The 25,132-nt window shown below is 41.3% G+C and overlaps 1 protein-coding gene across 1 annotated transcript in view; it reads right to left on the reverse strand.

Annotated features, from left to right (window-relative positions):
• The window catches only part of AFF3 (AF4/FMR2 family member 3), a 582,836-nt gene that overhangs the window by 200,239 nt on the left and 357,465 nt on the right, over positions 1-25,132 (reverse strand). Inside the window, exons 7-8 of the mRNA XM_027554698.1 lie at positions 18,526-18,606; positions 4,840-4,876 (exon numbers count right to left, since the gene is read on the reverse strand). Coding sequence (XP_027410499.1) covers positions 4,840-4,876; positions 18,526-18,606 — 118 coding nt within the window. The remainder of the gene's footprint in view (positions 1-4,839; positions 4,877-18,525; positions 18,607-25,132) is intronic.

Raw genomic sequence — 25,132 nt, forward strand, 5'->3', positions numbered from 1 at the left:
TTACTCAGCCATTAAAAAGAATACATTTGAATCAGTTCTAATGAGGTGGATGAAACTGGAGCCTATTATACAGGGTGAAGTAAGCCAGAAAGAAAAACACCAGTACAGTATACTAACGCATATATATGGAATTTAGAAAGATGGTAACGATAACCCTGTATACGAGACAGCAAAAGAGACACTGATGTAGAGAACAGTCTTATGGACTCTGTGGGAGAGGGAGAGGGTGGGAAGATTTGGGAGAATGGCATTGAAACATGTGAAACGTCATGTATGAAACGAGATGCCAGTCCAGGTTCAATGCACAATGCTGGATGCTTGGGGCTGGTACACTAAATTAAAAAAAGAAAAAAGAAAAAAAAAAAAAAAGAGTTTTCACATATTAAAAAAAAAAAAAAAAAGAATACTGGGGTGGCTTGCCATGCCCTCCTCCAGGGGATCTTCCTAACCCAGGGATTGAACCCAGGTCTGCATTGCAGGCGGATTCTTTACTGTCTGAGCAGGCAGATTCTTTATTGTCTGAGCCACCAGGGAAGCCCAAGAATCCCTTCTCTAGGGGATCTTCCTGACCCAGGAATTGAACCAGGGTCTCCTGCATTGCAGGCAGATTCTTTACCAGCTAAGCTACCAGGAAAGTCCCTCTCTCTTAGGTACCAGCTCCCAACTAGAAGTTCTAGGTAACTGTTAATTTTCTTGGCAAATGTTACTATTTTTTTTTTTTTTTGGTACTTTGGTTTCTGGGGGAGGAAAACCAGACTGAAAGCTCCGTATGAAAACCTGCCAAGATGGGAGTGTAGGAGTAAAAGGTGGAAGAACACCCATGTTCCCATCACTGTCTATAGTCCACACCTCTTCTCTGTTGGGGTTGAGAGGGAACTGGGTCTCTCCTGGAGTGAGCTCTGAAGGACATTCCCACCACTATGGCTTGTTCCTGTTTGTTTCATTATTTTCTTTTTTCTGAGCCATCACCTTCCCTGCCCAGGATTATCTAACAGCACAGTCCCATCCACTCTCCATTTTCCAGAAACTCAGCTGAATTTCTGGTTTGTTAATGAAATCCTTCCCTGTTTTCAGGGCTATTATGTATTTCCTTCCTTCACTGCCTCTTTTGGTTATTTTAATGCAGATTCAGAAGGGAGGGAAAGAAGTGCTTATGTTCAGTCTGACACATGAACGGGACATTCTCACATCTTTTAAGAAACTATAAACATGCATCACTTATTTTAATGTTTAAGTTTCTCAATACTTAATAAGCTGCCATTTTATAATATGAAATTAAGTGGTAATCAGCAAGCTTGCTAAAGCAGCTCTCTTTTAAAAGATTTGGATTAAAAAATAATTTTCTGTTTAATTTATACACTCTTTTCTCTTAGTATCTACATAACCGTTTTCTAATTTCAAAACTAAAAAAGCACTGACCTAGAGTGGGGAAGATCAGTCCATCAAGATACAAATTGTTCCTCCGAAATTCGGTGTTTTCCTATTTTCTACATACTTAGTGGAGTCATGATTCCCCAAACTGTAATTATTTCAAACCAAAGGCAAGAAACAGCACAGGAAATGCTGGTAGGACCCGCTCTGTAAAGTTTCCAGTGTGCTATAATCCACAGAGGACACTCTGATTTTTATTTTTTTCCATTATGATTTCTTACAGGATTTTGAATATAGTTCCCTGTGCTATCCGGTAGGATCTTGTTGTCTGTCTATTTTATATACATGACTGTATCTGCTAACCCCAAACTCCTCATTTGTTTCCCCCACTTTCCCCTTTGGTAACCGTACGTTTGTTTTCTGTCTCTGTAACTGTGGTTCTGTTTTGTAAATAGGCTCATTCGTGTCATAGTTTATATTCTAGCCATCAGTGATACCATGATATTCCTCCTCTGTCTGACTTACGTCACTTAGCATGATAATCTCCAGGTTCACCCATGGTGCTGCAAAGGGCATTATTTCATTCTGTTAGGTAGTTAGAACAGGGAAAAGGAGTCCAGAATGGCGGTGGCTAAAAGATAAGGAGGAGAAAAGCCCGCGAAATTAGAACAAAGGAGGGTCCAAGGACCGGAGTGAGGACCTCAGGTAAAACAAACAACACTCCTGGCTGGCCCAATTTCCATAGGACAGGCCCAGGGGAAAAAAAAAAAAAAAAAAAAAACCATATAAAAAAAGGAGCCAAAGCTAGCTCTCTCTCTCTCTCTCCCGTGTGCTGGGGAGCTCTTCTCTTCACGTCTTTGGATTGACGTGCCCTCATACTTTGAAGATGGATTTCCCTGCTATCTTCTAAATAAAATAGAGCTGTAACACTGATTTGTCTAAGAGCTATAACACGGTCCATTCGAGACCTGAGAGCTATAACACGGTCTATCCAAGACCTGAGAGCTGTGACACGCTGAGGGGGCTTTAATGTCCATCACTCTGAATCTTTGCTGTGATGAGACAAAGAACCAAGAAGCATACACTCTCCTGACAATTCTTTTTATTTTTTTGCTGCATAGCATTCCATTTTGGGTGTGTGTGTATGCACACACTTGTATACACAAACATACCACATCACTGATTTTTAAATAATAATATTATCTTTTTTTTTTAATGGGGGAAGCTTTATTTGGGGGGAAAAAAAACCCTTACCCCTAGAAAAGAGAAAGTCAATGACAAAAATACTTAGATGATGAATTGCCAGAATGTGGTTTATGCCATATCATGCAGGTGCCACTCACAATTCCAAAGAAGGTAGGTGTGCTTACATAACCTCAATGGTTATGCTGTGCCAAAAAAATAGGGCAGATGCAAACAAGAATCTTGGACAGGAATTTAATCTCACACAGAAGGGATGAGAGCAACCTTTTTGGGGTCAAGGTTATGGGAGGGAAAGCCTACTGTCTTTGGGACAGAGATCCCTGAATTCAAATCCTGTCGCTTTTTTTAAGCCATGTAACCATGGTTTAGGTATTAACTGCAGAATCTCATTTTCATCCTGTGCAGAATGGGGCTGCAATGCCTACTTCATACAGCTACTGTTAGGATTAAACGAAAGAGCAGACATAAAGAAGAGACTGAACACAGAAGGGACTGAACAGCTATTTCCTTTGTTCTTCTTTATGTCAAAGACTCCAAGCTGAGAGGAAGTACATTTATTCTATTATATCTATTATCTCCTCCCTTTTCCCTGAACTGTTTAAGTTGAAATGGAAAGAAATGGTGAGGAAAGCAAAGGCAATTCTCCTGTATGCTCTCGTCTTTGGCATATGATGCCCATGCCTGCACACCTCATGAACTTAACCATGCGTCTCCTGATTCCTTTCCTTATTATTACATTTATTAATTTCTATAGATTTCAAGTCCCTTGGAAATTTCACCTCTTCCCTGGTGCTTGTGCTCACAGCACATTCCAACAGAGGGTGGGGTAATAAATGAGATTGCCTATGCACCATTACGCCATCATCCCCCTCCCCTGACCTTCCTCTAGCTGTGCACTAAAAGTCTAGGGCTTTCTACTGCATTTGTCCCGATGTCTTTTCTCCATAATCTTTCTGCTCTCACAGATGCTCAGTGGGTGAGCCCCAGACACATCTACTGGCTCAGAGTGATTTTCATGTTCAAACATAGCCTTGAAATTTGCAAGCAATGCTCTTTAGCCAACTGGATGGTCAAGAGACTAACAAAGCCCAGTCACTGTGGGTGTGATTACACGACATGGATGGGGTGGCTTATGCATTTTTAATGCTCAAGGAAACATTAATACCAATTAGCACTGCTGAAGAAGAGAATTAAAACAATACTTCATGGAATGATATTCTCGGTTTGATGATGAAGCCCCAGTGTTTTATTAGACACTGGGTTCAACAACGAAATTCCTTCTAGGACACTTTAGTCTGTTTCTCCCCAGAAGAGGGCATGGTTTCTTCATGGATTCTAAGAACATTTATCATGAGATCTTCTGATTGTTCTTTGCCCACCTATTTTCTTTTAATTTAGGTAACTCATTGTGTGTGTGTGTGGTAGTCACTCAGTCATGTCCGACTCTTTGTGACCCTCCATGGACTGTAGCCCGCCAGGCTCTTCTGTCCATGGAATTCTCCAGGCAAGAATACTGGAGTGGGTTGCCATTTCCTTCTCATTCAGTTCAGTTCAGTTCAGTCGCTCAGTCGTGTCCAACTCTTTGCGACCCCATGAATCACAGCACGCCAGGCTTCCCTGTCCATCACCAACTCCTGGAGTTCACTCAAACTCACGTCCATCGAGTCGGTGATGCCATCCAGCCATCTCATCCTCTGCAGTCCCCTTTTCCTCCTGCCCATTAGATGCCTTTAAAAATATTTTCCCCTCATACACACCAGAGGCCAACTGTTAGAAAGGATGGTATTCCTTCCTCCTAGGGCTACTTTGAAATTCACCACTTTATATTTTGGCCCCAAGTAAAAAGTGTTACTTGCTCAGTCGTGTCAGACTCTTTGCAACCTCATGGGCTGTAGCCCACCAGGTTCCTCTATCCATGGAATTCTGCAGGCAAGAATACTGGAGTGGGTTGCCATTCCCTTCTCCAAGGGATCTTCCTGACCCAGGGATCAAACCCGGGTCTCTTGTATTGCAGGCAGCTTCTTTACCATCTGAGCCACCAGGGAAGTCCTTATTTTGTCCCTACTTCCCTTGAATAAAGATAGAACATCCAAGGGCATGATGTACCTTATCCATGTGGGCAGCACTTTAACAAACGGCCCTCATATTCCCCACTTGATTTTGTCTTAGTGAAGTTCTTTTAAACCTACTGTATATTGCATGCACCCCCGCTCTTCACCCACTCCCACCCCCACATATGAAGCTACAGAAAGAAGCATTTCTTACTTGGATTATTGTGTCCAGAGGAGGCAAGCTGAGAGTCCTAAAATGAAACAAGAATTATCAATTAATTTTCTTATTTTTTTCGTTAGACTTTGTTCTTCATTTCACTAACATTTTAATATTGATTATGTATTGAAACAATACTATTTAGTTTATATGAGATTACAAAAATTACATGATAAAATTATTTTCACATCTTTATGCTTACAGTTTCAATGTGGCTACTACGAAATAAAAAATTATATGTGTTTATATTATATATCTGTTGGACAGCACTGCTTTTGAGGAATAACAGAACGACTGGATATCTAATGGAAAAAAATAACCCTGACCTTTATATGAATTAATCTTAAAATCACTGTAATTAAATCATAGATCCAAGCATAAATACCCAAACTATAAGAGGTCTAGAAAAGTAACCTTTTTAATTTAATTTTCAAAATGACATATATTATTGGTCATTCAGAACCTAATCACTGATCATAATCTCTACCAGCTACCGTAACAAGAAACATTTATGTGTTCCTTAAGCAGTTCTGGTATACAGCTCACAATCACTTCTTTGTTGTATTGTGGACTTCTTGTTTTGTTCACTGAAGTGAAATCCCTGTAACATAAAATTCCTATAACATAAAATGAACCACTTTAAACTGAACAGTTCAGTGGCATTTAATACAGTCACCATGTACTAAACCACCACCTCTAATTGCAAACCATTTCTACCATTGCAAAGTCAAATTCCTTACCCACTCATCACTTTCCCCATTGTCCCTCTCCTTAGTACCTGGTGACCACCAGTCTGCATCCTGTCTTTATGACTTCTATTCTGGGTATTTCATATTACTATAACGATACAACATGTCACGTTTTTTGTTTGGCTTCTTTCATTTAGCATAATGTTTCAGAGGTTCACCCATATCATAGCATATGTGAATGTTTCGTTCCTTTTTATGGCTGAATAATACTCCATTATATATGTCTACACACACACACACACACACACACACACCGATTTGTTTATCCATTCATCTGTTAATGGACATGTGGGCTGCTCCCACCTTTTGACTATTGTGAGTAGTGTTGCTATGAATATATATGTGCATGTGCTTGTTGAACCCTTTTTCAATTCTTTGAGTGTACATCTAGGAGTAGAGTTGCAGATCAGATCAGATCAGATCATTCGCTCAGTCGTGTCCGACTCTTTGCGACCCCATGAATCCCAGCACGCCAGATCTCCCTGTCCATCACCAACTCCCGGAGTTTACTCAGACTCACGTCCATCGAGTCAGTGATGCCATCCAGCCATCTCATCCTCTGTCGTCCCCTTCTCCTCCTGCCCCCAATCCCTCCCAGCATCAGGGTCTTTTCCAATGAATCAACTCTTCGCATGAGGTGGCCAAAGTACTGGAGTTTCAGCTTTAGCATCATTCCTTCCAAAGAAATCCCAGGGCTGATCTCCTTCAGAATGGACTGGTTGGATCTCCTTGCAGTCCAAGGGACTCTCAAGAGTCTTCTCCAACACCATACTTCAAAAGCATCAATTCTTTGGCACTCAGTCTTCTTCACAGTCCAACTCTCACATCCATACATGACCACAGGAAGAACCATAGCCTTGACTAGACGAACCTTTGTTGGCAAAGTAATGTCTCTGCTTTTGAATATGCTATCTAGGTTGGTCATAACTTTCCTTCCAAGGAGTAAGCATCTTTTAATTTCATGGCTGCAGGCACCATCTCCAGTGATTTTGGAGCCCCCCAAAATAAAGTCTGACACTGTTTCCACTGTTTCCCCATCTATTTCCCATGAAGTGATGGGACCAGATGCCATGATCTTCGTTTCCTGAATGTTGAGCTTTAAGCCAACTTTTTCACTCTCCACTTTCACTTTCATCAAGAGGCTTTTCAGTTCCTCTTCACTTTCTGCCATAAGGGTGGTGTCATCTGCATATCTGAGGTTATCGATATTTCTCCCGGCAATCTTGATTCCAGCTTGTGTTTCTTCCAGTCCAGCATTTCTCATGATGTACTCTGCATATAAGTTAAATAAACAGGGTGACAATATACAGCCTTGACGAATTCCTTTTCCTATTTGGAACCAGTCTGTTGTTCCATGTCCAGTTTGAACTACTGCTTCCTGACCTGCATACAAATTTCTCAAGAGGCAGATCAGGGTCATATGCTAATTCTACATTAAACTTTCTGAGCAACCACCAGACTTTTCCACAGTGGCTGAAATGTTCTGAATTTCTACCAGCAATGTATGAGAGTTTCAATTTCTCCACATCCTCACCAAAACTTGCTATTTTCTTTTAATTAAAAAAGATTATTATAGGCATTTAAGTGGGTGTGTAGTAGTTTCTCATTGCGGTTTGCCTTGCATTTCCCTAATGACTATGATATTGAACATCTTTTCATATGTTTTTTGGCCATTTGTATACCTCTTTGGAGAAATGTGTATTCAGATACTTTGTCCATTTTCTTGTTTTCAATAGTATCAAAATTATCTTTATTTTTTTCATTGAAGTATAGTTGATTTACAATATTGTATTAGTTTCTGGTGCACAGCAAAATGATTCAATTACACACACACACACACATACACACATATTCTTTTTTATATTACATTGTCCGTTTTTCAATTGGGTTGTTTGCCTTTTGGTTGTTGAGCTAAAAGAGTATTTCGTACATTCTGGATACCAGACTTTTATTAGGAAAGTGATATGCTGAAAGTGGAGAGTGAAAAAGTGGGCTTAAAGCTCAACATTCAGAAAACGAAGATCATGGCATCCGGTCCCACCACTTCATGGGAAATAGATGGGGAAACAGTGGACACAGTGTCAGACTTTATTTTTTGGGGTTCCAAAATCACTGCAGATGGTGACTGCAGCCATGAAACTAAGACACTTACTCCTTGGAAGGAAAGTTATGACCAACCTAGATAGCATATTCAAAAGCAGAGACATTACTTTGCCAACAAAGGTTCGTCTAGTCAAGGCTATGGTTTTTCCTGTGGTCATGTATGGATGTGAGAGTTGGACTGTGAAGAAGACTGAGCGCCGAAGAATTGATGCTTTTGAAGTGTGGTGTTGGAGAAGACTCTTGAGAGTCCCTTGGACTGCAAGGAGATCCAACCAGTCCATTCTGAAGGAGATCAGCCCTGGGTGTTCTTTGGAAGGAGTGATGCTAAAGCTGAAACTCCAGTACTTTGGCCACCTCATGCGAGGAGTTTTTCATTGGAAAAGACCCTGATGCTGGGAGGGATTGGGGGCAGGAGGAGAAGGGGACGACAGAGGATGAGATGGCTGGATGGCATCACTGACTTGATGGACGTGAGTCTGAGTGAACTCCGGGAGTTGGTGATGGACAGGGAGGCCTGGCGTGCTGGGATTCATGGGGTCGCAAAGAGTCGGACACGACTGAGCAACTGAACTGATCTGATCTGATGCAAATATTTCTTCTTATTCCGTCAGTTGTCTTTTCACTCTGTTGATAATGTCCTTCAACACACAAAAAGTTTTAATTTTGATGAAGTCCAATTTATCTATTTTTTCTTTTGTTACCCATTCTTTTGGGGTCATATCTGAGACTCCCCTGTTGAATCCAAGGTTGGAAATATTAATCTCTGTTTCTTCTGTGAAGTTTATGGTTCTAGTTCTTATATTTGGGACCTATTGTAGTACTGACTTTCAATCTAACCCTTCACTCTCACCACCCCGTTCTGTAGACGAGGCTGGCAACCACCCCATCAGGGACGTTCCACTGAACAATCGCTGTCACGCTCACGCCGGTGGACAGGAGATTATTATAGCTTTCCACATACCTGGAGTGGCCGAAAGCCAGCACTATGCAGTATTTGAATTCAGTTACTGATCAAGTAAATAGTGATTGAACCTGATTTTATTTCCGCTAAAGTGAAATGCTAAATTCTGTTTTGGGAATTCACATCCTCTTTCCTTGCAAAGGGCTTCCCAGGTGGCTCAGTGGTAAAGAATCTGCTTGCCAATGCAGGAAACTCGGGTTCAATCCGTGGGTTGGGAAGATTCCCTGGGGGAGGAAATGGCAACCCACTCCAGTACTCTTGCTTGGGAAATCCCTTGGACAGAGGAGCCTGGTGGGCTACAGTTCACGGGGTAGCAGAGTTGGACACGACTGAGAGACTGAGTACCTTCCTTGCAAAATTCCTATTTAATATGAATTATAAAAGAGAGTTATAAAACAATGCATTGAGATGGTAGGAATGTAAAAAAACCCATAAAGTCCAGTGAAACTCATTTACAATTTTAGTGTGTGGGACAAAAATCCAGTGAAATGAAGTCAACTTCTATTTTATGGCTTTCTTATTATTTTAAAAAGCAGTGACTATTTTATTTATTCTTTATTATTTTAATTTTACTCAGATTGGTGGGTAGGGGTTGGGTAAGAAATTTGGATGTCTACTCTACTAAGCAGACTAAGTCATACACAGATGCCTTTAATGTTAATGTGGTAGAAATGAGCTATTTATCTGAAGAAAAATAACAAGCTCAACTCTCAACCCAAGCTTCAGCTTTTGGAAACAGTGTATTAAAGATAAAATATGGTTCCTGAGATGATGGGCTAAAATGTAATCCTCAGAAATGATTTAGGCCAATTTGAATGGTTGCTATTATAAAGAGGACGTCCATAGTTAACTTCCCCAAAGGGACTGGGATATTTCTCATTCCTTCTAACTAATGTAGAGTTTACATCTGAACATGAATTAGAGTGAGCTCTTCTACGTGAAAAATACTTTGAGTCTCATGTAGTTGACTCCCTTGAGCCATCTGCAGATTTTGGTATTTTGGAGATGTCTTGTACCAGAGTGGTGAAGACTCATTTACTGTCAGATGAAGAAGAATGGTAACTGAGATAGTTTTCAACATTATGACCATTCTTGGGGGAAAAAAACACAAAAGATAGTACAAGTTTTTGTGACATTGTTTGCTGTTGTTATTGGGACACAGATCATTTGACAACTTGATGCACTGCAGACATCCTGAAACCCAGATGATGACTACTGACCACGGGCTCTTTGAGACCTGAAAATGAGCTTCCAGAGAACCTGAATGATAATTACACACTGCAAGACCATGCATTTCATAAGCAGTACATTTCAAAATTTAATGAACACATCTGTGTCATTAATGATGATAATTTCTGTTTTGGATGGGAGAGTGAAAAGAAGCAGAAAATGGTTAAAGTCATTAGTTAAAAAAAAAAAAATCACCATTGAAGTCTGCTCTCTGGAGGGAAAGAGACTTTGGAGAGACATAATAAAGACTGCCCCTAATGTGTCATCCACGTCTCTAGCTGATATCCTCTGGATGGTGCACTGATCACCAACGGAGCCCGTGTGCCTAGACTGGACCACTCTGGGTACAGATGACGCCCCCGTATCCTTCTTACTGATCTGGAGCGTGCATCGCTCGTCTGCTGGTGGAAGGTGTAATGACGCTCCTCCCAAGTTTAGGTCGCAGGGCCCTGGATGCATTCTCATTAGTTCTCTGCTGCCAACGACAGGGCCCATGGTTGCTGCCTTTTGAAGCAGTACTGCCCTGTCCAGCCGGCTGCAAGACTGGCGGGCGGAGGCAGGGAAGGAGGGCACAGACTATGCAGATCCCTTATCCCTCACTGAGCCAGAGCCTGGCTGGGCTCAGAGGGAAACAAGCTCCAGACACTGAAGTCCTTTCCATTTTCGTGTCTCCTGCTGCCCAAGTCAGACGCTCAGATGCTCTTATAGCTATAGCTTCTGTCGCAAAGGCTTTTTCTCTGTATGTGAACACCATCCCTGGGTAGCTGCCTGGAGAGTAGCTGGCCCCGTCTGAGCACTGTCATTTCAGCCTCCTCTGGGAGCATTCCACCAGACCTGCAAGGCTCCCCGTCGGGTCCTCAGGGGTTACAGAAGTGAGTGTACAAAGCCCCTGCCTTCCCCGCCTGGGAGCCCAGGGAGTCAGCAGAGGAAATGATGTGTACACAAGTTCTGACGACCCAGGGCGGAGAGGCATGTCGTGACTGCTGTGCGGGAGCGCTCTGAGCCTTTAGAGCCTGTCCTCATCCTTGGGTGCGTGTCCCGCCATCTTTGTTTTTCTGCCTGGAAACTTCATTCTCCCCTCAAGGCTCAGAACAGAGAAGCTCAAGGGTATCGGTTCTTTGAAATACTCCTGCATCTCAGAAGGACTTATTTGCTTTATGTTGTCACTGCACAGTGTCAAACTTCCATTATAAGAATTGTCTTTTTGACTATGACTCCTGTTTTAAAAATAAACCTTTATCAAGGTATAAATGATATAACATAAACTGTACATATTTAAGGTATTCAGTTAGATAATAAATATATAATAAAAGAAGGTTACTATTGTCTTGACTCAAGGATGGCTCCATCTTATTAAATAGCACTTGCCATTTAAACAACAGCAGTTTCCTAAAGGGAATCAACCCTGCATATTCATTGGAAGGACTGAAGCTGAAGCTCCAATACTTTGTCCACCTGATGCAAAGAGCTGATTCATTGTAAAAGACTGAGAGGAGGAGAAGGGGGTGACAGAGGATGAGATGATGGGATGGCATCACCAACTCAATGGACATGAGTTTGAGCAACTTCCAGGAGATGGTGAAGGACCTGGTGTGCTGCAGTCTTGGGGTCACAAAGAGTTGGACACGACTGAGCGACGGAACAGCAATGAAAGTGACATTAAAGAAAACTCAGGACAATAGGAAAGTGTAAGGAAAAGTTGCCTGTGTTCCTACAGCAGGCCATTTCTGAGGTTACTCTAGTGCTCTTAGTTTCCGACATTCATGACGCATGTCTCACCCTGACGGCCACGTGCACAGACGGGAGACCCACCTCTGGTGACTTAGAATATCTACAGCTGGAAACTTAGGCTTTTCTAACTTTAAATCCCAAATTCCCAACACCTAAACTATTGTTGGGCACACAGAAATCCCAGAACTTCTTTAAAGGCGGTAATGAGTTGGGAAGTAAAGTTTGTACAAACCATTTTGCTGAAGACAGAAATAACTGAGCATACTAGTGGCTAAGAAAACCATCCGAGGAAGCCTTATAATAAATACTATATTTCATCAAAGGTAGTTCAGTTCAGTTCTTCAGTCGTGGCTGACTTTGCGACCCCATGAATCGCAGCACGCCAGGCCTCCCTGTCCATCACCAACTCCCGGAGTTCACTCAAACTCACGTCCATCGAGTCGGTGATACCATCCAGCCATCTCATTCTCTGTCATCCCCTTTTCCTCCTGCCCCCAATCCCTCTCAGCATCAGGGTCTTTTCCAATGAGTCAATTCTTCGCATGAGGTGGCCAAAGTATTGGAGTTTCAGCCTCAGCATCAGTCCTTCCAATGAACACCCAGGACTGATCTCCTTTAGAATGGACTGGTTGGATCTCCTTGCAGTCCAAGGGACTCTCAAGAGTCTTCTCCAACACCACACTTCAAAAGCATCAATTCTTCGGTGCTCAGCTTTCTTCACAGTCCAACTCTCACGTCCATACATGACCACAGGAAAAACCATAGCCTTGACTAGATGGACCTTTTGTTGGCAAAGTAATGTCTCTGCTTTTGAATATGCTATCTAGGTTGGTCATAACTTTCCTTCCAAGGAGTAAGCGTCTTTTAATTTCCTGGCTGCAGTCACCATCTGCAGTGATTTTGGAGCCCCCAAAATAAAGTCTGACACTGTTTTCACTGTTTCCCCATCTATTTCCCATGAAGTGATGGGACCAGATGCCAAACTGTTGGCATTACCAAGGCTGCATTACCTCATGCATTACTATTGAAGACAATTGCTGCCAATTAATTGTAAAACGCCATCAATGTAAAACAGATTCTGAAACTAGGATCTTAAAATGTGAAAAAAATATGCACCTTAGACCAATAAAATACAGTGGCTCTTAAGCTGTTGCTGATGGGAGGGAGTCCTTACCTGGTGAAGCCACTACTGGAAAGTGGTTTTTGTCTCTATTCCTGCCCTGAAAATAGGTTTCTCTGTACCATTTTTCTAGGTTTCATATTATACTAGTTTTTTTTTTTTCTTTTCTGACTTACTTTACTCTGTATGATGGTCTCTAAGTCCACCCACATCTCTACAAATGATTCAATTTCATTCTTTTATGGCTAAATATGTATTCCATTGTATATATGTACCACAGCTTCTTTATCCGTCCATCTTTTGTTAGCCATTAAGGTTGTTTCTGTGTTCTGGCTGTTGTCATTAGTGCTGCAATGAACAGCGGGGTTCATTTTGAATTATGGTTTTCTCAGAGTACATGCTCAGTAGTGGGAATAACAGCAGAAACCAACACAACATTGAGAAGCGATTATACTCCAATTTTTTAAAAATTGGCTCTTTGGAACCATCTGAAGCCTGCTGTACTCATACGTCCTCTTGCTTGTCTGTCAACCCATCATAGGAATTATAAAAGACAAGAAATGGAAACACAGCTTCTTTGCTTTTCAGACCCCCACATAAAGCTAGTTACTATAGGAAAAAGAACACTTGCTGTGGTTTGGCTTTCCTTCTTCCCCACCAATCACTTTCTTTCCTATGAAGCTCAGAGTCAGTAAAATAATGCAAATTAAAATCAATTTAAATGTTTACTTTGAGGCAATGAAGTAAAAGTGAAATTTTAGCCCAAACATTTTGTGGTCATTTCTAAAGCATGCCAGGAACCCAAAGAGAGACATAGATCATAAACTTTTCAGCTTCAAAGTGCTTTCCTTCACGCTTGCTGGCTTTCATTCTCCTTGTACTGTATAGAGCGTAAGGCAATAGGGCTCTCATTTCTCTAATCATGCTAGAACTCTTCTGCCTAATGCTTTAGAAACTGATCAGCAAAAACAGTTTCAAACCAGATCTGATCCCATCAGTTTCGGCATTCATTGCCACGTGAAATGTTTGCGAAATGCCATTAGATTTGCACAGATGCCTTCTGGGGATGAAACAAGTTCTACAATTTTAGTTCCCTATTTGTGTTTCAAAACTTATGAGACTGCTCTGGAAATCAAGGGAAAAGGACAAAGCTTTGAAATACCTGCTAATGGCATGCATTCTTTACCAAATTCAATTACTTTTGAGATTTGAAGAATAAGGCAGACACGTCTGGTAGTGTTTGTCTAGGGAATTGTGACTCGAAGTTAAATCTTCAGAGAATAGAAAAAACATCCAAGTTCAGTATCAATTGACTTTATTATATGTTATGTCCTTCAATATCCAGACAAATTGGGGAAATTCTCGGAAGTATGTAGCTAATTAATTTAGTGCTACTGGTAACTCAGAAAGCACATTTAAATCGACTTTCCTTTGAGGTCAAATTGCTCCTTTAATCTCAATAAGGACTTAATTTCATTATTTATTAGTCATTTTGGAGATTTTGCCCTGCAAGTTCCATAAACAATTCTAGGTCCTACACACTAGCGATCGTGATAATCCCAAACATTAATAATCTAATTAATGAACTGCAAGCCTCCAGCTGTCAGAATACTAATTAGTGGAGATACAGGTTAAAAGAGAATTAGTGAGGTCTTTGCAGTAAGCAGGACAAGGGCTCCTCCAAAGATATTTGCATCTTAATTCCCAGGCCCTGTGAATATGCTACTTCTCATGGCAAAAGGGACTTTGCAGAAGTGATTAACTATTTTGAGACGGGAGATCATCCTACTATCCAGGAGGGCCCAGCATCTTCACAAAGGGAAGGGAGGTGGGAGGAGAGTCAGGGAAGATGTGACAAGGAGGTTAGAAGTCAGAATGACGAGAGCCATGAGCTAAGTAACAGGGGCAGCCTCTTGGAGCCGTGAAAGACAAGACAGCAAATTCTCCCTTAAAACATTCAGAAGAAACAAAGCTCTGCCAACACCTGGATTTCAGCTCTGTGACACTGATTTCAGACTCTGACTTCCAGTGTTGTAAGATAATAAATTTGCGTTGTCTTAAGTCACTAAGTTTATGGTGATCTGTTATAGTAGAAATGACACTAATGCAGTCTTATTTCATTGGAACAAGATAAATCACCAATACTTATTGTGAAATGTTTGAAAGAAAGGCATTATTAAAATCATGCAATGTTCCTACACGTTACTTATTTATTTAATTTTGGGGGCTGAGCTGGGTCTCTATCGCTGCACGCGGCCTTTCTCTAGTTGCAGCAATAGGGGCTCCTCTCCAGTTGCGGTGAGCAGGCTTACTGCCGTGGCTTCTCTTGCTGCGGAGCATGGACTCTAGGGCGTGCGGGCTCCTGCAGTTGTAGCACATGGGCAAGGGAGCTTTGGCCCACGGGCTTAGCCGCTCTGCAGCATGTGGCATCTTTCCCGACCTGCGATGTGTGTTCCCTGTGTTGGCAGGTGGATTCTTAACCACTGGACCACCAGGGAAGTCCAATGTTCCCATACTTTGTAAAGTCACCTATTCTTTCTTGAGAAAAACCGAAAGATCTAGAGCTGAAATAGCTCTCCACAAATTCTATAGTAATCCTAGAGAAGACAGGATTTTTTTCCTATTTAAACTTCAAGTTCTGTGCCCTCTATGATGCAATGGTGGGGAGAAACATTTCAGTTCAGTTCAGTTCAGTTGCTCAGTCATGTCCGGCTCTTTGAGACCCCATGAATCGCAGCACGCCAGGCCTCCCTGTCCATCACCAACTCCCGGAGTTCACTCAGACTCACGTCCATTGAGTCGGTGATGCCATCCAGCCATCTCATCCTCTGTTGTCCCCTTCTCCTCCTGCCCCCAATCCCTCCCAGCATCAGAGTCTTTTCCAATGAGTCAACTCTTCGCATGAGGTGGCCAAAGTACTGGAGTTTCAGCTTTAGCATCAGTCCTTCCAAAGAACACCCAGGGCTGATCTCCTTCAGAATGGACTGGTTGGATCTCCTTGCAGTCCAAGGGACTCTCAAGAGTCTTCTCCAACACCACAGTTAAAAAGCATCAATTCTTTGGCACTCAGCTTTCTTCACAGTCCAACTCTCACAGCGATACATGACTACTGGAAAAACCATAGCCTTGACTAGACGGACCTTTGTTGGCAAAGTAATGTCTCTGCTTTTGAATATGCTATCTAGGTTGGTCATAACTTTCCCTCCAAGGAGTGAACATCTTTTAATATCATGGCTGCAATCACCATCTGAGAAACATTTAGATTCTAGACATATGTTGAAGGTAGGGTAGATAGGATTTAATGATGGGTTGGATGCATGTCATGAGGGAGAGAAAAGAATCAAGGATGGTGTTGAAGAGTGTCCCCTAGAAGCTCGTGTCTGCTCACAACCTGTGAATTTGACCTTATGTGGATATAGAGTCTCTGCAGGTAAACTCAAGTTCAGATGGTTGCTGAGGGTGGGCCCTAAATCTAGTGACTGCCATCCTTGGAAGAGGAGGGAGACTTGGGGAAATGGCCCCATAAGTGTAGAGGCAGACACCAGAGTGATGTACCTACAAGCCAAGGGATGTGACCTGCCGTCAGCAGTCACCGGAAGCTGGAAGAGGCAAGGAAGGATTCCTCCCTCAGGCCTTCAGCGGGAGCAGGAACCTGCTGACACTTTGATTTCAGACTTCTAGCCTCCAGAACTGTGAGAAAAATACCCTTTTTCTATTTTAAGCCACCTGGTATGTGTACTTCATTATTGCTGTTGTTGTTCCGTCGCTAAGTCGTGTTCTACTCTCTGTGACCCCACGGACTGCAGTACGCCAGGCTCGTCTGTCCTTCACTATCTCCCTGAGTTTGCTCAAACTCATGTCCATCGACTCGGTGATGCCCTCCAACCATCTCACCCTCTGTCGTCCCCTTCTCCTCCCGCCTTCAATCTTTCCCAGCATCAGGGTCTTTTCCAATGAGTCAGTTCTTTGCATCAGGTGGCCAAAGTACTGCAGTTTCAGTTTCAGCATCAGTCCTTCCAATGAATATTCAGGGTTGATTTCCTTTAGGATTAACTGGTTTGATCTCCTTGCAGTCCAAGGGACTCTCAAGTCTTTTCCAACACCACAATTTGAAAGCATCAATTCTTTAGCACTCAGCCTTCTTTATGGTCCAACTCCCACATCTGTACATGACTACTGGGAAAACCATAGCTTTTATAGGTACTTTAGAAAAGAAATAGAGATGGCTCCAAGACTTTGGCCTGTGCTAACTTCAAAAATGAGGAAACCGCTTATTGGAAAACACAGGATAGAAGGTTAGTGGGAAGATTAAAGGGTCCGTTTTTGATACATCAGGCTTGAGATGTTTGTTAGATCCCCAAGTGGGGATGTTGAATAAGAAAACAGAAACACAAGTATGGAGCTTGGGGGATGGAGAAGGGGATAGAGATACAGATTTAGATGTTAGCCAGCTGAGCATACAGGGTATTTAAAATAAGAGACCAAGACAAGAGCACCAGGAGAGAGAACCAGGAGACAGAACCAGGAGAGAGGAGGGAAGATGAAGGACCAAAGGTAAGTATAAAGAGTGACAGTCAGAGACTCTGGGTCCAGCCTGGACTGGAGACCCGACAGAAAATACACCCCAGCAACACAATCAGCACATCTTAACAAGCAGAAGATTGGAGACGCAACAAACCTTGATGAATTAGGAAACTGACAAGTCATTGTGAAGGCATAATGCTAAAAAATAGTTATAAAAATGTTTGCTTGAAATACTGCCCACTTACTGCTACTGTTAAGAAAAATAAAAAAAATCTCTATGTATTCACTTGGAAAGACTTCTAAATATACCTTATTAAGAGAAACAAAAATCAACTTTTAGGACAGAGTTTACCATTGTGATAATTGTAATGAACAATTATTTCGATAATTTACTTTAGAAAGTTGTGATTTAACATTTAGCGATGACATTTGTGCATTGTGTGTATCTGGAAAAAAAATCAATTCTTAGAAAAAGTACTTTTAGTACTTTTAGGACTTTAGTACTTTTAGTACATTTAGGACTTAAAAAAAAAAACCGCATATGCACAAATGCGTATATAACGCACGAGAAAAAGAACTGAAATGGTGTACACCAAACTCTTGATGGTAATCTTGGTAGGGAAATAAAATCTGGATAAGAGTGTGATAAACTTCGTATTTTGCTTCTTCTATTTGTATAATTACATCTTTATAATGAGTATATAATTAAGTGTTGGTTGTATGATTAAAAAAAACAAAACTTACTACACTCATGTATGATTGAAATACATTTTGTGACAGATATTTTGTGTCTGTTAGTTCTCAGAAAATCTTTTTTATTAAGTCCTAGAAAATATTTTCAGCTTTATAAAAGATAACTAAGAAATTATATACTTCATGTCCTTAATTCTAAGACACTGATTTTAAGATACATCATTCATTTAATAACAGCTTTTCAGAAAGAAAAACAAGGCATACAATCACACTGAATGCATAATATGATTATAAGATGCATTTCAACTTCACAAATGTTTCTAGATAAAATAATAATTACAATATTCATCATGTTTTATAGGAAGTAGGAAAGTGGAGGTAAGTATAATAGGACTGTAAGCTTGACATTATCCCTTGGATGAACAGACCTACACTTGCAAATTGTTGAAAATCAGATCCATGTGCCCCTGCCAGGAATATTTACACAGGGAGAGACAATAAGGGAAAACCCTCGTCCACTGGAAATCCTGTGTGAGCAAAGTATGCTCATCCTGAGTGATGCAGGATCTCACCTTATTTGGAAATGGAAATTTGCTTGGTTCCACTTTGCCAGGTGGTTGAATAGCAGCAAGTGCTGGAGGCCAGGTCATCTCCTAAAGGGAGGGAGAAAAAAACAACGCTGTCAAACAGAGAGCATTTGAAGTAGCACATAAAACAGTTTCACAAGCTGGTCTTAGTAAGGCATGGAAGAGACAAGGAATGAACAGAAATACATAATAAATGAAAGGAACTTTTAAAAAAAAGATCTGAAACCCACTTTTATGACTTCTTTTCCTCATCTACCAATTCCTGGTTCCATGGCTATCTCCATCAATGTTTCTACCTTAGAAAGATCTACTAGGCTATCCTATTTTCATTTCATTTAAGCTCCGAAGTAAAGGGAAGACCCAGTGGTAAAAGTTCCATGGAAAATACCATACAAAAGGGGCTGCTTCCAGCAAAGTTCACAGGGTGTTTCTGAAGGAATGCACAAAACACAGGGATCATTATTTAGAGGGGCTATTTATTTTATTAGGAGCAGTGTAAGTTTCCAGTAAGTCCCAAACATCATTTTGGTCTTCATAGAAATGTCATTCATGGAGAAGTGAAAAAACAAATAAAGAACACAACTTTAGCTCAACATGTAATAATACTTCATCTGCTTTTTGACATACACTCTCACTAAACTGTGAGAGAGAGAGAGTGCAAGGTGGCAGGGGGACAATGTTTGTTTCATTTATATCTGGTATTTTTCTCCAGTTCCATCTCCTGGAAAATATTCGCATTCACTAAATGATTGTAGAATTAAATTGAATCCATTTCTGATTACCAAGAAACTGACTTGGAATTTACAAATCAGTTCTGAACCCTATTTCTTGATTCCTTCCACTTAAGTGACAAGCACTGAGGCAAGAGGTGATTTATTTTGAGAAATAAACTCAACATTCAGAAAACTAAGATCATGGCAGCCGGTCCCATCACTCCATGGCAAATAGATGGGGAAACAATGGAAATACTGAGAGACTTTGTTTGGGCCCCAAAATCACTTCAGACGGTGACTGCAGCCATGAAATTAAAAGACACTTGCTCATTGGAAGAAAAGCTATGACCAACCTAGACAGCATATTAAAAAGCAGAGATATTACTTTGCCAACAAAGGTCCATCTAGTGAAAGCTATGGTTTTTCCAGTAGTCATGTACGGATGTGAGAGTTGGACCATAAAAAAAGCTGAGTGCCGAAGAATTGATGCTTTTGAGCTGTGGTGTTGGAGAAGACTCTTGAGAGTCCCTTGGACTGCAAGGAGATCCAACCAGTACATCCTAAAGGAAATCGGTCCTGAATATTTTACTGGAAGGACTGATGCTGAAGTGGAAACTCCGATGCTGTGGACACCTGATGGGAAGAACTGACTCATTGAAAAAGACCCTGATGCTGGGAAAGATTGAAGGTGGGAGGAGAAGGGGATGACAGAGGATGAGATGGTTGGATGGCATCACTGACTCGATAGATATGAGTATGAGTAAGCTCCAGGAGTTGGTGATGAACAGAGAAGCCTGGTGTGCTGCAGTCCATGGAGTCGCAGAGTCAGATACAACTGAGAGACTGAACTGAACTGATTTTGAGAAAAGCAAGAAATTCTCTGCTTAGGTGAACACATTTTCTGGAAGTCCACCCTGGAAGGGCTTACTGAGTCTATGTCACCTCTCACCCACCGTGACACATGTGCCATGGAGGGGGACCAACCTCATGCACTTAAGGTGTCCCTTCTCTATCCTGCTGTTACCAAGGTCTCCTGAATGAAAAGCAAAGGAAGATCCAATGTCCCCTTATTACCGTCTCTCCTCTGCTCCCCAAGCACCTGCCTGTTCTATCATGTATCAAACCATTTTATCTCTTTTAAAGAGGCTGCAAAGCAACACTGCTGAATTTGTGTCCAAGGACAGAGTCAGCTCAGTGCATTTCTTAATTAGTATTCTTGCAACATATCCTTGCAACATCTCTACCTTCCCACTTACCTGAACTACCATTCTAATCACACCTTCATTATTTTTAACCTGAAGGATGTTAATGCTTTCTGATGGTTCTCTTTCTACTTTTATTATTAATCCTTCCCACACATCTCTGCTGAATTATTTTTCCTAAAGTGAAGACCCAAAGGAAAAGCTCCCCCGTCTCCACAATCTTCATATAGCATCACGTACACAGCCGTAAGGGCTTCCCAGGTGGAACCTTGGGTAAAGAACCCACCTGCCAATGCAGGAGACACAAGTGACTCAGGTTCAACCCCTGGATTGGGAGGATCCCCTGGAGGAGGAAATGGCACCCCATTCCAGTATTCTGACCTAGGGAATCCCATGGACAGAGGAAGCTGGCGGGCTGCAGTCTGTAGAGTTGCAGAGTTGAACACAAGTAAGAGACTGAACACATACACACAGTAATAAAGGTGTTGATGGTGCCACTGGCTGTGCTTTACGCTTTTCAGAGTTCTGGTTCCATTCAAGTTTACACTCAACCCTTCATGTAATTATTAGCATCTCCATGTTACAGGTGAGGAAGTCAAAGTTCAAAAAGATTCATTGCTTTGCCCAAGTTCAAAAATGCCACCGCTGAAGTGTGCATCTATCCCCTTGGTACAAATCCAGTATTTGGTTTTCACTCTACTGCATTTACTGAGACACCATCCTAGTGTTCAAACCTTCTACAAAAAGATTCCGATTTTCAGCCCTGTGCCTTTTTGTTAAACCATGCACGCTACAGATAGGATGAACTGCTGTCTCTGCTTTGACTTACAGCATTCTCTTCGTGTGTGAATGCCCTGGCGCCACATGCTTTTTGGATTTCTAGCCATTCATGAAGGCTCGTCTTAAACATCACCTCTGTCTTGAGGCCTTTGCTGACTCCCCTTCTATTCCAATATGATAAGACAGCGCCCTTCTCATCCTCCTCCAAGGCACTTTTCCCCTCTCTCTTTTTCATAGTAACTGTTCGTTCCTTTTCGTGTTGTAGTTTTGTGAGTAAACACCTCAGTCTGCATTCAACCATTTCCCCTCTTCTGATACCCTTCTCCCAATGTAGAATAAAAACCATGCTTAGGAAACCTAATGTCTTTCAAGAACAGAACCCTAAAGGACTGAACATTTCTTTCAATAGGGATACTGTCTACTCATCTTTGTGTAGTTTAAATAAAGCACCTTGCTCAAAATTACCTTGTTGAATTGAAATGAGCGCCTATGTGTCAATGCAAAATTGCTTGCTAACATTAATTATAGCTAAATATTTCCATGGGATTTTTCCATCTAATGAGTACCACTAAATTTACAAAGGAATAGTAAAGACAGTAAGTCCATCCAACTCTTTGCCACCCCATGGACTGTAGCCTGCTAGGCTCCTCTGTCCATGGGACTCTCCAGGCAAGAATACTGGACTGGGCTGCCATTCCCTTCTCCAGGGTATCTTTCCAACCCAGGGATCGAACCCAGGTCTCCTGCATTGCAGGCAGATTCTTTACCATCTGAGCCAAAAGGGAAGTCCAAAACAGTTTATTAGAATTTCCCCAAACATTTAAATATATTTGTTTTTAATTAATGTGCAATGACTTTCTAAGACTGATTCATTATATTAAAGTTCTCCATTAGGGTTTCATGTGAAAGTTAAGTGCAAACAGACTGTTTTTATTTCCTCTTCTGTCACTTACTAGTTCAGTAAGCTTAGGTAAGTCACATCTTCAGCCAGTTGTAGTCATTTCAAACCATCAGCTTTGGAAGCAATCAGATCTCAGCTTGTGGTATATTTGAAACAGAGGGAATAGAGATGTTAACTATCTCATGGCTTAATCATGAGGATTAAATGAGATTTTATACATATAATATGTGTATATATATAATCCCTAACTCTATATGTATGTGTGTATATACACATATATGAGCATGGTTCCCTAATGTTTAATCATTCAATCAAAAGCAGATCTGACGCTGATTAGTACCAAGCTGAGTTTCAGAATTCTCTCTAAAATGAGAGGTAGAATCTCTCTCTGTTTTAGATGTCAGAAATCTGAGATGACAGAGTATCTGGGAAAGTGTTTTTATAAAAGAATGAAGTATTGTGCAAATGTAATCTGTAATTAAGTTAGCAATGATTAACAGAAACTACATAGTACTAAAACAGAAAGTTATTTAAAGAGCTTATTATGATTCCTGAGTATGATTTGTACTTTATACTGGAGAAAAACTCCTTAAGCTTTCTCATCAGAATAGATCTCTGACATAGTAGTAACAGCCAGTGAGAAAGATGTGACTTTAAAAAAGTGTTTCATTGGTACCTTATTTCTGGGAGTGATTTAGATGTAAGCAGAGGTAAATTTTTTCATAACTGCTAACCCTTCACTTAGTTTGTCTCAGATTATTTTCTCTACAAGGAAAGGATGCTGTGTCCCGTTGCCAGACCATGGACCCCACGCTATTACATCCAGCAGTCCTCACCCCTGCCCTGCTCAGACCTCCTAACCTCAACCACCCCTCATCACTGCTTTGCTCTTCTTCCCATCCTCAGCCCCACTCAGCTGTTCTTTACCCACTTCCTGGGCCACAGATAAGACAGGAAGAGAAATACAAAGCTTGAAGCCAATTACTCCACACTCTAGGTAGGTACTTTCTGATAAACTTTTCTGCTACGGCTTGCATCTGTCTACCTTCTTTCCTTTCTGATTTTCTTGTCACTCAGAAATGACATCATACCCTGTTCCCCAGCAGCTGGGAGGTCCTCAGTTAAGAGCCTATGCTTCTTAGCCAACTGATGGGATTAAGAATCTAAAAAAATTATACAAATGAATTTATTTACAAAACAGAAGTAGTCTCACAGACATAGAAAGCAAACTTGTGGTTACCAAAGGGGAAAGGTGAGGGGGAGGGATAAATTAGGAGTCTGAGATTAGCAGATATTCACTACTATAAATAAAATGGATAAACAGTAGAGAACTGCTGTATAGCACAGGGAGCTATACTCAATGTAATAATCTAGCATGGAAAAGAGTCTGAGAAATTATTGTATATGTGTGTATATATAACTGAATCACTTTGTGGTACACCTGAAACACAACATTGTAAATCAAATATATGTCAAAAAAAATTTTTTGAAGGCAATCTGCTTTACTTTTTTTGCTTTATTTTTAAATGTTTACAATGTGGGTTTGTTTCCGCTGTACAACAATGCAAATCAGCCATAATTATACATACATCCCCTCCCTCTTGTACCCTCCTCCCCACCTCTCCCCTATCCCAGAGTGATCGGGGAGTCATCACAGAGTGCCAGACTGGACTCCATGTGTGATACAGTGACTTCTCATCAGCTATTTATTCATATCTAACACACGCGAGTGTATATATGTTGATGCTCCTTTCTCCATTCGTCCTGTTCTCTCCTTCCCCTACAGTGTCCACAAGTCCCTTCTCTATGTCTGTATCTCCATTCCTTCCTTGCAGATAGGTTCATCAACACCATTTTTCTAGATTCCATAGACATGTGTTAATATCCCAATGTTCACTGCAGCACTGTTTACAATAGCCAGGATGCGGAAGCAACCTGAATGTTCATCAACAGATGAATGGATAAAGAAGATATGGTATATATACACAGTGGAATATTACTCAGCCATAAAAAGAACGAATTTGAATCAGTTCTAGTGAGGTGGATGAACCTAGAGCCTATTATATAAGAAGTAAGTTGGAAACAGAAAAGCAAAAGAAATTTTAAGTATATATATAAAAAAAGAATCAACGTATCTGTGTTAACACAGTCTCACCAGTCCCATCTCCCAAGGAAAGATGTCTAGTTATGCTAGGGATATATATCAGAGTATTTTCTTATTTCCTAGACAGACTTTAAATGCCAAGTCTCTATATAGCAAATATACTCAATTCTGTCCTAAATAAATGAACAGATAAGGTTAAATAATAGGAGTATAGAAGGTTGTCTTTCATGAACTGTGCAGCCTTTTCTCTCTCCTCCACATACCAATCTTCAGAAGCCAGGGGTTACATAGGCCAGTTTCCATGTTCCTGCCTATTAGACAGCAAGACTGACCATGGGTCCCAGGACTCTGCAGCATCAACGTGAGAAGACGCTCATACACTCATTTTGCACCCCTGCCCACCCACCGTCACGTAGCTTCCACTGGCACTGATATCACCTGTATCAGCCCATCTCAGGACAAATGGTGGGAGACTTAAAGCATCCATTCAATAAGTAGCACAGCTCTTTATTATCAAAAGAGAGAAGAAACAAAAGTTTGCATGTTACGCTGAGGTCTAATAATCGTAGAGTTGAAAACATGCAGTTAGGAAAGATCTGCAAAGTGTACTGAGCTTGCAAAAAGATGAAACTAGAAAAAATGTAAACTGTATCTTATTCCTACTAGATGCATCGGATAGAAAACCTACTTTCCCTGGTCTCTGCCCCTGGTTACTGCTTCCCTGTGCTATCTACCTTGGCCACAGCCACAGAGGTGTTTTATCTGAAACTGACCATGCCACGCGGCTTCGGTGACCTTGCGCCACACACTCAGGATGCCCCACCAGAGGATGCTATCGAGGCACACTGCTGAGTTACTGTTTCCTTCCTACATTGTCCCCCTCTAAGGCTGA

The sequence above is a fragment of the Bos indicus x Bos taurus genome, chromosome 11 (genome assembly GCF_003369695.1).
Source record: "Bos indicus x Bos taurus breed Angus x Brahman F1 hybrid chromosome 11, Bos_hybrid_MaternalHap_v2.0, whole genome shotgun sequence".
In the NCBI taxonomy this organism is placed as follows: Eukaryota; Metazoa; Chordata; class Mammalia; order Artiodactyla; family Bovidae; genus Bos; species Bos indicus x Bos taurus.